At 37.9% G+C, this 14,447-nt stretch overlaps 1 protein-coding gene across 5 annotated transcripts; it reads left to right on the forward strand.

Annotated features, from left to right (window-relative positions):
• The first annotated feature begins 2,131 nt into the window (after positions 1-2,131).
• LOC101244277 (protein CELLULOSE SYNTHASE INTERACTIVE 1) lies at positions 2,132-12,546 on the forward strand. 5 transcript variants are annotated; one of them, XM_026030741.2, is made up of 8 exons: positions 2,132-2,446; positions 3,024-3,158; positions 3,748-3,821; positions 4,790-7,838; positions 7,961-10,505; positions 10,925-11,379; positions 11,871-11,987; positions 12,101-12,546. In XM_026030741.2, exons 3-8 carry the CDS (start codon positions 3,778-3,780, stop codon positions 12,251-12,253), a joined length of 6,363 nt encoding a protein of 2,120 aa, XP_025886526.1. In that variant the 5' UTR covers positions 2,132-2,446; positions 3,024-3,158; positions 3,748-3,777; the 3' UTR covers positions 12,254-12,546. The 5 variants fall into 5 exon arrangements, with proteins under 5 accessions (XP_025886526.1, XP_069153297.1, XP_069153298.1 ...); XM_069297196.1 differs by having other exon boundaries at positions 2,167-2,841; XM_069297197.1 differs by having other exon boundaries at positions 2,173-2,625.
• The last annotated feature ends 1,901 nt before the right edge of the window (positions 12,547-14,447 follow it).

Genomic DNA, 14,447 nt, shown 5'->3' on the forward strand with positions numbered 1-14,447 from the left:
TCAGAGGTGCAAAGAAGCCCTTTTTTCTGCTTTTTAACTTTACAGAAAGAGGGTGCACCATTACTCCCATTATTTATTTGAGTGCTAGATTTTGATATATGGCAACCATTAATTTTTGTACTTAAATTGAATACATCTACAAACTATACGTGTGTAGATATAAAGATCATTTTATTACGTAACAAGATGAAATTAAAATGCTAGGGTTGCAAGAGGTAATCAAAGTTACCACGAAATTAAAACGTGATTTTTGGTGGTTCTCCGTTTACTGCTCTCGTGACTGCTGCTGGTTCTTATCACCAGTGCTATTGCTCGGAATCACTGTTTCTTGGTGGCTCGCCGTTCAAAGCTGCTACTCACCGAAAAAGCAGCACTGGAGAGGAGTGGAAGAGAAGCAGCCTCGCTACTGCTGCTGGCGTAGAGGGGACGAAGAAGGGCGACGGGATAGAGGAGGAAGAGGGGCGACGAAAAGGGGAGAGTCGCGTCTCCTCTTGTTCTCGCCGAAGATGACACACATCGATGGGTGGCTGCATTGTCGGAGATGGCGGATAGAGAAGAGACGAGGATGAAGAGAAAAGGGCGGGGTGCGGCGGATCTAGAGAAAAAAGAAATGAGGAATTTATGTTTGGGTCTTTTGGTAGATTAAAATAGGAAAAAGCTAGGGAATTAGATCTTGACCGTAGGATTATATTTGATAATTTAGCAATCTTTTTTCCGTCGCTAATTTCGTCACTCAATATTAATTAAATTTGTCACAACTACTTTGTTACTAAATCCGTTGGCAAAATGAAGCGCTAAATTTTCGCGCTTTTATTTAGCGACGGATATATTCCGTTGCAAAGTTGTTGCTATATTATAAGTCAAAAAATCATTTGGTAATTTGTAACAAAATGATTATTCCGTCGCGAATTCGTTGTTATATAGAGACGAAATATTGTTCGTCGTAAGAATCTGTCGCTAAACGATGTTTTTTAGTAGTGTTATAATATATGAAAAAGGGTCAAAAAGATCCCTGAACTATACGAAAAGGTCTAAAAATGCTCTTCGTTCATCTTTTGGTCTAAAAATACCCTTCTACTCATATTTTTGGTCTAAAAGTACCTTTACATCCACCTTTTTGCTTACTTATACCCTTGCAAATAACAATCTTATCTTTTTTCTAAAATACTTATTATGTGTCATTTTCTTATTGAATGAAATAAAAATCCACCTTTATAATTTTTTCCTATAATTTATCCAAATCAAAACAATATATCTTTTCAAGGTACAATAAATATACACTATGAAATTTGGATAAATTATGAAAAAAATTAATAGAGGTAATTTTTATTTCTATCAATAAGAAAATAACACATAATAAGTATTTTAAGAAAAAGAGGATTGTTAGTTGAAAGGATATAAGTAAGCAAAAAGTCGAATGAAATGGTACTTTTATTAGATCAAAAAAAGATGTAGAAGGATATTTTCAGACCAAAAAATGGATGAAGAGTATTGTTAGACTTTTTCTGATACCGTAAGGATATTTTTATTTTTAGCCATTTTCAGTATAATATATAGAAGTTAGATATAAAAGGAGATGAGAAACGGATGAGAAATATTACAAGGAATACAAGATACAAATTGTAATATATTATAACAACACAATCATTTGATAACACAATTTAAAATATTTTTTAAACTTTCTTAATTATTGTGAAAAACTTTAGAGCCATTATTTCTTTTCTTAACACAACACATTTATGCTATGAATAATTAAAAAATGTCATATACGCAAACTATTTTCTTTTTAACAATGTAAATAAAGTGTAAAATATTATAAGAAATAATAAAAGGTATTTTTTGTGAATATATAGTTAATATGAATCAAAATTCATATATGTAAAAAATGTTTTCCTTAGTCTTATCACACATTAAAGGAGGAGTTAACTTTTGGAGAGTTATTACTCCAATTTATTTTTAGTATATATATAATTATCATAATAATAGTTGTATTAATGATAGTCAAAATTCTTTTACTAATAACCTACGAATTAGATATATATATTAAAGGAAATATATTTTTTAAAATAAAAAATAAAACTTAGAAAAACAAGAAAGCCTAATTTCAAATGGATGGAAAAAAAAGAAGCACAACCATTATACAAAATGAAGGTAACTTTTGCCCAAAAATTTAGGAAGTGAGAAAATGGAGTGTGAAAGAGAAAAAAAATCAAGAAAGCCAGCTTATAGCTAAGCTCTATCACTCACACTCTTTTCTCAGCTGTCTGTCGGTGACCCTTCTTCTTCTTCTTGCTAGCTCACACTCACTCTCTCTCTCTCTAATTCACTTTTTTTGTATCTATTTATCTTCTTTCTTCTCTTTCTCTTCGCTTCTTTTCTAAGAAACCTCTTTAATCAAATGCAATAACAAAGAGAACACAATTATCTCTTCTCTTCTCTTTTCCAGGTTTATCTCTTCTCTTTTTCAGGATTTTGTTGGTTTGTTTATTGTGTTAAAGATTCAATTTTTATCCCACTTATTAGATCTTTTAGTTGAATTTTTGTGGAAGACTATGAAGCTTGGTGAAATGTGAATGTGGGGTTTGGTTTTAGTGGAAAATTTCATCTGGGGTTTTGTTTTTTGAGGTAAAGATGTGAGCTTTAATGGTGTGTGATCTGGATCTTGTGTTTTCTTGGATTGGTGTTGTGGGGTTTATGGTGAATATTGTTCTGGATTGTGGGAATCTTAATAGGGAAATGATGTGTGTTTCTGTATTGACTTGAAATTATTGCTGAATCTGGTTTTAGATTTATGTGATTTCCATATGTGAATTTTGGTTGGTGGTGCTTTGGACTACTCAGGTAATTCACTGCTGAAAAATAAGGTAGTTAAGTAATTCTAGTGGTACTGTCATTCTTGGAAACTATGCTATTACAATTTGATCTATATCTTTTGTTAACGTATGATAAAGGTACTTCATTTTGTTAGTTTTGTGTTTTTTCTAGAAGTTCTGGAATAATGTCTTTTTACTGGTGCTTTGCAGGAGGCTGTGAGCTTTCTTCTGTGTCTTGGGAGGTAGATCTGCCGTGAAGATCTCGAGATCACAGCAAAGCTGGCGGCCACACTGGCTTGGAGGTTCCCTGCTGCCAATGGCAGCAGTCTTGCCACTAGTGATACGGTAAAGTTCCCTTTTTTAAAGAAAAAGAAACTGATTTGATAAATTTCCTCATGGTTTGTTTGTTACATGAGCTGTTGAACTATTTTACTCAAAGATCTGGAGATGCCCTTGCTGCATTTCACTCTACTTTGGTGTGTCTTAACTAGTAGTGTTATATGTGCAATCTTAGTATTGTGCAGTTTATTCTCGAGTTTACGTGATCTAAGTATTACTCTGTAGCTAAATCCAGGTTATTGCCATTTTTCCAATTATTTTTGATAGTAAACATCTTAGAATGGTAGGTTATTTTGCTTTTCTTTTTGTCGGAGAAGCAGTCTGTATCATGTCAGCATTTTTAATTAGAAAGGGTTGCATCATTCACTCAATGCTGCATCTCTAATGTATATTGCGTGCTTCCATGACTGAGAAAAAATTATAGATTTACATACTTTGTTTTTTGATGATGTCAAAACTGACTTGTGCTGTTGATGGTTAATTTCAACATCATATTCGTGCTATATTTCTTCTTGAATGACATCAATGGATGCTGTGATTTTCTAGAGTGTTGCTCATTCCTCACCAATATTTATCAATTCTTTTCTTGTAACAGGACAGAAATGCCGATGCTAAACCTCATGATATGGAGCCTCCAACTCCGCATTCATTTATGAAAACATCTTCGAGGTTAGTCTAAACATCAACACTTTCAGTCTAGCAGCTCATAATGATCTGATCTATGGCTTGTGTTTTACTCGATGAGAAGCATTTTAGTCTATAGTCAGGCGACACGTTTTTTTTTTTTGTGCTATAAGCTGGCTGCATGAGGAGAAAGAAAACAGACTTTTCCTTGCAAAACTCTCCTCTGTTTCTCTCCTCTCTTCTCAAGGAATCTGTATCTGCAAATGCTGATACAGTTTTTCATACTTTACGAGTCCTCAATTAAACTCATCTTAGAGATTCTTTCTTTTTGTTTGAAAGAGTCCAGTTGCACAAAACATAAATCATGCATAAGCTTCTGTTTTGTTCACCTTTCGTCCAGAGATAGTGTAGATTCTCCAAGATGCAAAATATATTCACATAACAATCAGTATGGGGAATGTGAATTACTTCTGCTTTGGACATTGCTGGTCTTTGCTGCTCTGTTTTAAAACTGAAAATATTCAAAGTGCAGTTGACCATATCCTGTCCTTTGTTTTCTGTTGTAAGATACTATTTTGATGGAAGTTTGTTACCAGTAAGAAAAACAGCAATAGAACAAAATTTGTAACACTCCCTCTATCCCAAAATAAATCTCACATTAGCAAAAATAATTTTTGCCCCAAAATAAGCGTCATTTTAGGAATTCAAGACGAAAAATAGCAAGTTTTTCCAACTATACCCTTATACTTCATCTTCTTGATAGTGTTCAATTTTCAAGAGACATTTGTTGAATAGGATTGATCTAGTAAACTACACATTGTATTTGTTGATTTCTTAATGGCGTGTTTATTGCTAAGGTGACACTTATTTTGGGATAGAAAGAGTATCATTTAAAATGATGCAATCTTTTCTAACTTCATGTGGCCTGGATTAGCATTTTACATCATGATATTCTTGGCTGGTTTAGACTACAAACAAATCCTGAAAGGATGTTTTGCTATTAAATTGTGCAGAGATCGTAGTAGCATGGAGGATCCAGATGGGACATTAGCAAGTGTTGCTCAATGCATTGAGCAGTTACGGCAGAATTCCTCATCCATGCAAGAAAAAGAAAATTCACTTAAGCAATTACTGGAGCTTATTGATACACGGGAAAACGCATTTAGTGCTGTTGGCTCACATTCACAAGCTGTTCCAGTACTTGTTTCTTTACTTCGTTCTGGATCACTTGGGGTAAAGATGCAGGCTGCTACAGTTTTGGGTTCTCTGTGTAAAGAGAATGAACTGCGAGTGAAAGTGCTACTAGGAGGCTGCATACCGCCTCTCCTTGGTCTTCTCAAGTCAAGCTCAGCCGACAGTCAGATTGCATCAGCAAAAACTATATATGCTGTGTCTCAAGGTGGTGCAAAAGATCATGTTGGCTCAAAAATATTTTCAACTGAAGGAGTTGTGCCAGTATTATGGGAGCAATTAAAAAAGGGACTGAAAGCTGGAAATATAGTTGACGACTTACTGACAGGAGCTTTAAAAAACCTCTCGACCAGCACTGAGGGCTTCTGGTCTGCAACAGTACAAGCTGGAGGAGTGGATATACTTGTTAAACTACTGAATAATGGACAGCCAAGTACTCAGGCAAATGTCTGCTTTCTCCTTGCTTGTATGATGATGGAGGATTCTTCTGTTTGTTCAAGAGTCTTAGCTGCAGAGGCCACCAAGCAACTTCTTAAACTACTTGGACCTGGCAATGAAGCCTCAGTTAGAGCAGAAGCTGCAGGCGCTCTTAAATCTCTTTCTGCCCAAAGCAAAGATTCCAGGAAGGAAATAGCAAATTCTAATGGTATTCCTGCTTTGATAAATGCTACCATAGCTCCTTCAAAAGAATTCATGCAGGGTGAGTACGCCCAAGCTTTGCAGGAGCATGCAATGTGTGCGCTTGCAAATATTTCTGGTGGTTTGTCATATGTCATTTCAAGTCTTGGTCAAAGCCTTGAATCTTGCACCTCACCTGCACAAGTAGCTGATACATTGGGGGCTTTAGCTTCAGCTCTCATGATATATGATAGCAAAGCAGAAAATTCAAGAGCATCAGATCCTTTGGAAGTGGAAGAAACACTGGTTAAGCAATTTAAGGCCCGCTTACCCTTTCTAGTGCAGGAGCGTACTATTGAAGCACTTGCCAGTTTGTATGGGAATTCTGTACTGTCTAGCAAACTTGTGAATTCTGATGCAAAACGCCTATTGGTTGGTTTGATCACAATGGCCACAAATGAAGTTCAGGATGAGTTGATAAGGTCACTTCTCTTTCTATGCAAAAATGAAGGTAGCTTATGGCATGCACTACAAGGTCGTGAGGGAATTCAGCTATTAATCTCTCTTCTTGGACTCTCATCAGAGCAACAACAGGAGTGTGCTGTTGCTCTTCTTTGTCTTCTATCCAATGAAAATGATGAAAGTAAGTGGGCCATTACAGCAGCTGGTGGCATACCTCCACTTGTTCAAATTCTGGAAACTGGGTCTGCCAAAGCCAAGGAAGATGCAGCAACTATCCTTGGAAACCTCTGTAATCACAGTGAAGATATCCGTGCTTGTGTTGAAAGTGCTGATGCTGTTCCTGCTTTATTGTGGCTTCTGAAGAATGGTAGCTCCAACGGGAAGGAAATTGCTGCAAAGACACTGAACCATTTGATTCACAAATCAGATACTGCAACAATTAGTCAACTCACTGCACTATTAACTAGTGATCTTCCAGAGTCCAAAATTTATGTCTTAGATGCACTGAAAAGTTTGCTCTCTGTGGCCTCTCTAAGCGATATGTTGCGTGAAGGCAGTGCGGCAAATGATGCAGTTGAGACAATGATAAAGATATTAAGCTCTACCAAGGAAGAGACTCAGGCTAAGGCTGCTTCAGCTCTTGCTGCAATTTTCCATCTCAGGAAGGACCTGCGAGAAAGTACCCTTGCTGTGAAGACTTTGTGGTCACTTGTGAAGCTTCTGAATGCTGAACCTGAGGCTATCTTAGTGGACACGTCGCGCTGCCTTGCTGCAATATTTCTCTCTATTAGAGAAAGCCGTGACATTGCAGCAATTGCTAGAGATGCATTGCCTTCATTAATGGTGCTTGCAAAGTCCTCAGTTTTACAAGTTGCAGAACAAGCAGTATGTGCTTTGGCCAATCTTCTTTTGGATCCCGAGGTGTCTGAGAAAGCAGTTCCTGAAGAAATCATCTTGCCTGCTACTAGAGTTCTTCGTGAAGGCACAACTGGTGGAAGGACCCATGCCGCAGCAGCAATTGCTCGTCTTCTTCAATTCAGTGAGGTTAATCCTGCCTTAACTGATTGCGTTAACCGTTGTGGAACAGTTCTTGCATTAATTTCTTTCCTGGAATTAACTGGAAGCGACTCTGTTGCTATATCAGAAGCTTTAGATGCACTTTGTTTCCTCTCAAGGCTGGAAGGAGCTAGTGGTATCAAACCTGCATGGGCAGTTCTAGCTGAATATCCAAATAGCATAAGTCCTGTGGTTTCATGCATTGCTGATGCCTCATCGGTGTTGCAAGACAAAGCAATTGAAATATTGTCTAGACTCTGCCAAGCTCAGCCCACTGTGCTTGGCGATGCTATCGCTTGTGCCTATGGATGCATTTCTTCAGTTGCAAGAAGGGTAATTTGTTCCTCCAATGCTATGGTCAAAATAGGAGGAAGTGCACTTCTTGTTTGCGCTGCAAAAGTGAATCATCAGAGAGTGGTGGATGATCTAAATGAATCAAAGTCTTGTGTTCCACTCATTCAATCTTTTGTTGGGATGCTAAATGCTTCAGAATCTCTACATTTGGAAGACCAGGGGGATAAGATCGCAATAAGCATCTCCAGGAATGCCGAAGAAGCATCAAAAAAGGATGAGGTGAAGAAAAGTACTTTGGTTGTTTCGGGGGTCAATATAGCTATATGGCTACTTTCTGCTCTTGCCAGTCATGATGACACAAGTAAAGCTGAGATTATGGAGGCTGGTGCAATTGAAGTTCTTACTGAGAGAATCTCTCAATCTTTTACACAGTTTACACAGGTAAGCACTTTCAAGTGTTCCCTTTCTGTGATAGAACCACATCTAACCCAAGACTCTTGATTTTGTTCTATTATATCTCTTGTGCAGAAGTAGTATATGACCTTTGTTATAAACGTTTACAGATTGATTTTAAGGAGGATAGCAGCATATGGATTTGTGGATTGCTTCTGGCTATCTTATTTCAAGATAGAGACATCATACGAGCAAACGGAACAATGAAAGCCATACCTGTGTTAGCTAATCTGCTGAAGTCAGAAGAGTCAGCAAACAGGTATTTTGCTGCACAAGCTGTAGCAAGCCTTGTCTGTAACGGTAGCAGGGGAACTCTGCTGTCTGTTGCAAATTCAGGAGCGCCATCCGGACTCATAACGTTACTTGGTTGTGCTGATGAGGATATAAAGGACCTTGTGGCACTATCAGAGGAATTTGCGTTGGTCCGTAACCCAGATGAAGTTGCACTCGAAAGATTGTTTAGGGTGGATGATATTAGGGTTGGCGCAACTTCTAGGAAAGCTATACCAGCCCTTGTTGACTTGCTAAAACCTATCCCTGATCGTCCCGGTGCACCTTTTCTAGCTCTTGGACTTCTGATTCAGCTTGCCAGGGATTGTCCTTCAAATAAGATTGTTATGGTTGAATCTGGGGCTCTGGAAGCACTGACTAAATACCTTTCACTTGGTCCGCAAGATGCAACTGAGGAGGCTGCCACTGATTTGTTAGGTATCCTATTTACTACTGCTGAAATATGCAGGCACGAATCTGCTTTTGGTGCTGTTGGTCAGCTAATTGCAGTTTTACGTCTTGGTGGAAGAGGGGCAAGGTATAGTGCTGCCAAAGCCTTGGAAAACTTGTTCTCAGCAGATCACATCAGGAATGCAGAATCAGCTAGACAGTCTGTTCAGCCTTTGGTTGAGATTCTGAATACTGGTCTGGAGAGGGAGCAGCATGCAGCCATTGCTGCATTAGTTAGGCTTCTCAGTGAGAATCCTTCAAAAGCTCTTGCGGTTGCAGATGTCGAGATGAATGCAGTGGATGTTCTTTGCCGAATTCTTGCATCAAGCTGCTCAATGGAGCTGAAGGGTGACGCAGCCGAGTTGTGTTCTGTTTTGTTTGGAAATACAAGAATAAGGTCTACAATGGCTGCAGCTAGATGTGTGGAGCCTTTGGTTTCTCTTCTTGTTACTGAATTTAGTCCTGCTCATCATTCTGTTGTTCGTGCATTAGATAAACTAGTGGACGACGAACAGCTGGCTGAACTAGTTGCAGCACATGGTGCAGTCATTCCCCTTGTTGGCCTTCTTTATGGACGAAATTATTTACTTCATGAAGCTATTTCTAGAGCTCTTGTGAAGTTGGGGAAGGACAGGCCTTCCTGTAAGATGGAAATGGTCAAGGCTGGGGTTATTGAGAGTGTGCTTGACATTCTGCATGAAGCACCAGATTTCCTTTGTGCTGCATTTGCTGAATTGCTCAGAATACTGACAAATAATGCTACCATTGCTAAGGGACCATCTGCTGCAAAGGTGGTAGAGCCACTTTTTGTATTGCTGATGAGACCAGAGTTTGGACCTGATGGGCAGCACAGCACGCTTCAGGTCCTTGTGAATATCCTAGAGCATCCGCAGTGCCGATCTGATTATACCTTGACATCACACCAAGCTATTGAACCTCTTATTCCCTTACTTGACTCTCCCGCTTCTGCCGTGCAACAACTGGCTGCTGAGCTTCTGTCTCACCTGCTTTTGGAAGAGCACCTGCAGAAGGACCCAGTTATCCAGCAAGTGATTGGTCCCCTTGTACGGGTCCTTGGTTCTGGTATACCCATTTTGCAGCAGAGAGCTGTGAAGGCCTTAGTCTGTATTGCACTTACTTGGCCAAATGAAATTGCAAAAGAAGGCGGCGTCAATGAACTTTCTAAAGTAATAATGAATGCTGACCCTTCACTCCCTCATGCCTTGTGGGAGTCAGCTGCTGTAGTATTATCCAGCATTCTACAATTTAGCTCTGAATTTTTTCTGGAAGTACCTGTTGTAGTGTTGGTAAGATTGCTTCGCTCTGGCTCTGAAGGCACAGTTCTTGGTGCATTAAATGCTCTTCTTGTGTTGGAGACTGATGACTCCACCAGTGCTGGAGCTATGGCTGAAAGTGGGGCGATCGAGTCTCTCTTAGAACTTCTCAGATGCCACCTTTGTGAGGAAACTGCTGCGAGACTCCTTGAGGTTTTGCTGAACAATGTGAAGATTAGAGAAACAAAAGCCACCAAGTCAGCAATTGTGCCCTTATCACAGTATCTTTTGGATCCGCAGACACAAGGGCAGCAAGCAAGATTACTGGCAACTCTTGCTCTTGGCGACCTATTCCAGAATGAAACTCTTGCTCGAAGCAGTGATGCTGTTTCAGCTTGCCGGGCATTGGTGAATCTGCTTGAAGATCAACCTACTGAAGAAATGAAAGTGATCGCTATATGTGCCTTACAGAACCTCGTTATGTATAGCAGATCAAATAAGAGAGCAGTTGCGGAAGCTGGTGGTGTCCAGGTTGTGTTAGATCTGATTGGTTCAAGTGAGACAGATACATCAGTACAGGCAGCAATGTTTGTCAAGCTTCTCTTTTCCAATAACACCATTCAAGAGTATGCTTCAAGTGAAACTGTCAGGGCTATCACTGGTAAACTTTCCTTTCCCTGTAATCTATTGTTACAGAGTCATTATCTGTAGTGAAACTACAGAAGACAAATGAGATAAAAACTGACTGGAAAAAGATAAAATGGCTAGTTCACATTATTTAACTAAGAAATCCAATTGTTGGATTTAATAAAACAAAATAAATCATTTCTAATTTTCAAGATACGATCTGTCTGGAACTTGTACGAGTGTAGTATACATGGCTAACTGTATTTTCTTTTACATTTCATAAATTAAAATTAGTATCTCCAAAATATAAGTTTTCATAAAATGATGGTGGATTCTCCCCATTATTCTTGATCCAGGTTGGTTAATATTAAAGAACAGTTTAGATGATGTGTTATTGTGTCCAAAAAGTTAGTGCTAATAGCTTATAAATTTAATTGTTTCCTGTCTTTGTAGCTGCAATTGAGAAAGATTTATGGGCCTCGGGCACTGTAAATGAGGAGTACCTCAAGGCTCTGAATGCACTATTTGGAAACTTCCCCCGTCTAAGGGCTACTGAACCTGCAACCCTGAGTATTCCACATTTAGTGACATCCCTGAAGACCGGTTCCGAGGCAACTCAAGAAGCTGCTTTGGATGCTCTTTTTTTTCTCCGCCAAGCTTGGTCAGCATGTCCTGCTGAAGTTTCTCGGGCACAATCAATTGCTGCTGCAGATGCCATTCCATTGTTGCAGTATCTGATACAATCTGGACCCCCTCGGTTTCAGGAGAAGTCAGAATTTTTACTGCAATGTTTGCCTGGTACTCTGGTGGTAATAATAAAACGAGGGAACAACATGAGGCAATCGGTTGGAAATCCAAGCGTTTTTTGCAAGCTTACCCTTGGAAATACTCCACCTCGCCAAACGAAGGTACGTTACATTTTCATTCAAGTACAGTAATATTTCTCATTGCTATGTGGGGTTGGAACCCGTTTTGTGCAGTGTTGACCAAACTCTAATTTATAAAGAACTCTTACTTTGTGTGCTGGGGGTGAGGCGGAGGGAGTGAGGCTACTTGTAAATTAAGTAGAACAAGATGGCTCTAGAAAACAGAGTAGGGATCTGTTTACTAAAGGAAGAGATTGGGGTACTAGTTACCAAGAGAGCGAAGTGGGAAAGGGCCATTCTTGGCGCCTGGGAAGCGGGGGGCGGGGGTTGAGTTTACCTTTGTCTACTTCAATTAATGCATTGGAAATTCTCGTTATGTTTGATTCATCAGTGATTGGTAATCAAGACTTGTACTATCCCACAACAAAATAATTAAGTTGAACTTCTTTGGTACACTCATTATGCATAGATCTCTTCTTGCTACTCCCTTCGCACCTCATATGGTTCACAATTCCTTGTTTTTCTCCTGTCAGGTTGTTTCAACTGGTCCTAATCCAGAGTTCGATGAGAGCTTTTCATGGTCCTTTGAAAGTCCTCCTAAAGGCCAGAAGCTCCATATTTCATGCAAGAATAAGAGCAAAATGGGGAAGGTAAGAGGATACAAGCTATTCTCCTGTTACTATTACAATTAACAGGACACACTGAACGTTTTGCTAAAATATGCTTCTTGACTTCTGCTAAATTCATTCCAATTTAATGACAGAGTTCATTCGGGAAGGTCACGATCCAGATTGACCGAGTAGTTATGCTGGGTGCAGTAGCTGGGGAGTACACCTTGTTGCCCGAGAGCAAAAGCGGACCCTCAAGGAATTTAGAAATAGAATTCCAATGGTCCAATAAGCAGCAAATGGAATAAGGTTTACTCAAACTGCATTTTAGTGGTATAGGAACAAATGTTTGGAACTTCTTTCGGTTTTCTGTTTCCTTTCTTCCTGTTTAATTATAAGGTGAATGTATATAGTGTCTGGTATAGGTGTTACTACGTTTCGATCATATTTAGTTGTTGTAACGGCTGTTGTCAATGTATTCTTTTGTAACTTGAGTCACTTTAGTATCATCAAGGAAGGGACATGGATTCATGGTTTGCTTCCTTTGTATTTTTTGTATTCATATGTTGTTTGATGAAAGAAACAGTGTTTTTGGTTTGGACTGCCTTAGTTGAGGGATGTGTATTGTGATTAATAACTATCCATTGTTACTTATTGGTATGTGAGAACTCAAATCTGTTGTATGCACTTTGTTTTGAATATCAATCACCTCTTCTTCCTTAAAAGATGAATAACTGTATATTGTTGTTTATGTTAAAGAACTTTTAGAATGAAATTTGGACTATAGTTGAAATCTTACTTAGAAAGATGCTTCAGAAATAATTTGATCAAGAAATAGCAGACGTTATAAAATCAAGAACACTAATCTAAACATCAAAATTTGAGATAAATAAGTGGCTTCATTTACCAACTAGATTGTGGTAGAGTGGTAAATATTTTTTGTTTCTTGACTAGAGGTGTTGTGTTTGAGTCCTCTACTACGGAGTCATGTTCGTAAGAGAGCGGTTTACCTCTAATGTGGGGATTTCTTTTTACATAAATCTGAAGTTAGTTGTGCTTTAATATGAATACCGGACATTGGTGAAAAAGAAAAAAGATTGGCTTCATTTAGTTGTCCTCTTAACTAATAAATAAAATAAAATTAGAGTAAACTCCTTTGCCTGTGAAAAGGATCCTTTGATGCTTCATATAGGATGCCATAGTGAAGGAAGCAGTAAGTTTATCATAGAATTTGAGAGAACCCAACAAAAGACTTGACTTTGATTTTTGTAGATACAATTTTTATATAAGATATACAGATTATATACATTTTATCAGTACCTAGTGTATCCACTGTAATTTTTCACGGCTATTTTTGAAATATATATAATTTGTGTGATAAATCTATGAGCAATATACATAGTATATAATGTAATTCTTCACGGCTATTTTTAAAATATATATAATTTGTGTGATAAATCTATGAGCAATATACATAGTATATAATGTATACGCATGGTATACAGTTACTGTACACTAATTACACAATGTATAAATGAAGAGCATCTGACAAACTTGACCAGAATATATATCTTCTTTGACTGTAACCACTGTTTTCTACATCTTACATCCTCTCTAAATTTTGTGGATTGCGTTATAACTAGTCTCCGTCTCATTTTATATGAGGTAGATTGACTTAACACGAAGTTTAAGAAAGAAAGAAGACGGTTAAAACTTGTGGTCTAAAAATAAATGATAGAAATTTGTATGGATGAATTATATCATTAAGGCTAAAATCGATATTTTAACGTTAAATCATTTGAGATTGACTAAAAAAAAAATAAGTCATAAGAATTGAAACAGACGAATAATATTTTGTACTTATGTATTCGAGTAAAATGCTATAAAGTTAAGCTATTAAAATTTGTGGCAACTAATGTTATTTTTCCAAAAAACTAGACCCCTAAAAAGTCTTAATTGAAATATTTTGGGGTCAAATCCATAGAAATAAAAAATTCACATTGGCATGGACCTTGTGAAAAAGGAGACAAAAGTGAGTCCTTCTAACATGGCTCACTTTTGTTCCAGTGACATCATGATATACCCTTTGATTTTCAACATGACAACATTATTAACAAGAAAGCAAAACAAAGAGAAAACGATCAGACTAGTGATCGAGTGATAAGTATTTTTTCATCTTTAATTAGAGATTTCAAATTTGAGCATACTGAGTCGCTTTTGTTGGAGAGCAATTTACTCACTGAGAGACTTTTTGACGCTAATTCAAATTTAGTCAGACTCTAATGTGGATGTCTAACATAGGCCGAAAAAAAAGTGACAAAATGAACAAGCAAATCATCTCACATGGCCAACAACACAACAATTCCCAAATTGGCAATTCAGTACACTTGATGTTAAGCAAGTTGCTAATATATCATAAACAATGTATGGTCCTATGGTGTTCCATCACTCACATAAAATATTACTAGCATTTTGGCCGATGTGATATCTTTTTCTTCATAC

This window comes from Solanum lycopersicum, chromosome 4 (genome assembly GCF_036512215.1).
Source record: "Solanum lycopersicum chromosome 4, SLM_r2.1".
Taxonomy (NCBI): domain Eukaryota; kingdom Viridiplantae; phylum Streptophyta; class Magnoliopsida; order Solanales; family Solanaceae; genus Solanum; species Solanum lycopersicum.

Excerpts from the sequence above, each read along its gene's own strand:
- LOC101244277 (XM_004237377.5), top strand. The coding sequence starts at position 3,130 with ATGGCAGCAGTCTTGCCACTAGTGATACG. Across the intron at positions 7,839-7,960 it reads CTTTTACACAGTTTACACAG|ATTGATTTTAAGGAGGATAG; the intron begins GTAAGCACTTTC and ends AAACGTTTACAG. Across the intron at positions 10,506-10,924 it reads AACTGTCAGGGCTATCACTG|CTGCAATTGAGAAAGATTTA; the intron begins GTAAACTTTCCT and ends CTGTCTTTGTAG.